Genomic DNA, 1,121 nt, shown 5'->3' with positions numbered 1-1,121 from the left:
GGCCAGGGGGCGCCGTAGGCCGCTGAGACTTTGCAGCCCATGGGCGCTCTGGTGGCCTCATGGCTCTCCCTGCCCGTCTGCCCCCAGGCTTGGCCGAGTTGGCTGCCCGCAAGTATAAGCAGGCCGCCAAGTGCTTCCTGCTGGCCTCCTTTGACCACTGTGACTTCCCCGAGGTGAGGGGCTGCGGGGGCTCCGGAGGAGCTGGGACTTGGGCAGTGGGGGTGAGCTTGGTGGGTTGGGTGCTGGTGTTGGGGTCTCCCCCGAGTGGACACCTAGGGGCTGTTTGAGCTGGCTGTGTGGACCCCACGTGGGCTCTGGGCCTCATTCCTGGCCGCCGTCCTGACTAGCGGCGGCTGGGGTCTCAATGCCCTCACCTCTTGCCTTCAGCTGCTTTCCCCCAGCAATGTGGCCGTCTATGGGGGCCTGTGCGCCCTGGCCACCTTTGACCGCCAGGAGCTGCAGCGCAACGTCATCTCCAGCAGGTGGGTGGGCCGCGGTGCTGGCCCAGCAGCCCTTCCCCAGCCCGGCTGTGCCTTCCGCCTGGGGACCGATGCCCAGTTGGCCTCTGGCGGCCCCTGCGGCCCAGTGCCCTCTCCTTGGCTCTGCAGGGCAGGGGCCGTGCTCTGAGGAGTCTGGTCCCTGCAGTTCCTTCAAGTTGTTCCTGGAGCTGGAGCCCCAGGTACGGGACATCATCTTCAAGTTCTATGAGTCCAAGTATGCCTCGTGTCTCAAGATGTTGGATGAGATGAAGGTGAGGGTGGGGCCGTGCTGGGCTGGACTGTGGGAGGGGGTGGTCTACTACTGGGGGCCGCAGGGCAGCGGCAGGCACCCCAACTGGCCTTGCACCCTAGGACAACCTGCTCTTGGACATGTACCTGGCCCCCCACGTCAGGACCCTCTACACGCAGATTCGCAACCGCGCCCTTATCCAGGTAAGCATTGGGGCAGGTGGGTGGGCGCTGCAGACAGCCCGGCAGGCCACTGGGGACAGTAGCGGCTGCTGACACCCCTGCCCTGCAGTATTTCAGCCCCTACGTGTCCGCCGACATGCGGAAGATGGCCACCGCCTTCAACACCACGGTGGCGGCGCTGGAGGACGAGCTGACCCAGCTGATCCTGGA

General features: G+C 65.8%; 1 protein-coding gene across 1 annotated transcript in view; it reads left to right on the top strand.

Moving 5' to 3' along the window:
• GPS1 (G protein pathway suppressor 1) overlaps nucleotides 1-1,119 on the top strand; it is a gene marked incomplete at its 3' end in the record, with an annotated part of 3,796 nt that extends 2,677 nt beyond the window's left edge. Inside the window, exons 3-8 of the mRNA XM_012554880.2 lie at nucleotides 7-14; nucleotides 88-173; nucleotides 388-482; nucleotides 646-751; nucleotides 852-932; nucleotides 1,021-1,119. Coding sequence (XP_012410334.1) covers nucleotides 7-14; nucleotides 88-173; nucleotides 388-482; nucleotides 646-751; nucleotides 852-932; nucleotides 1,021-1,119 — 475 coding nt within the window. The remainder of the gene's footprint in view (nucleotides 1-6; nucleotides 15-87; nucleotides 174-387; nucleotides 483-645; nucleotides 752-851; nucleotides 933-1,020) is intronic.
• Between the last annotated feature and the right edge of the window lie 2 nt (nucleotides 1,120-1,121).

Source organism: Trichechus manatus, unplaced genomic scaffold (genome assembly GCF_000243295.1).
Source record: "Trichechus manatus latirostris isolate Lorelei unplaced genomic scaffold, TriManLat1.0 scaffold00028, whole genome shotgun sequence".
NCBI classification, from domain to species: Eukaryota; Metazoa; Chordata; class Mammalia; order Sirenia; family Trichechidae; genus Trichechus; species Trichechus manatus.
The sequence above is the reverse complement of the archived record's forward strand: the minus strand, read 5'-3'. Positions and strand labels throughout refer to the sequence as shown.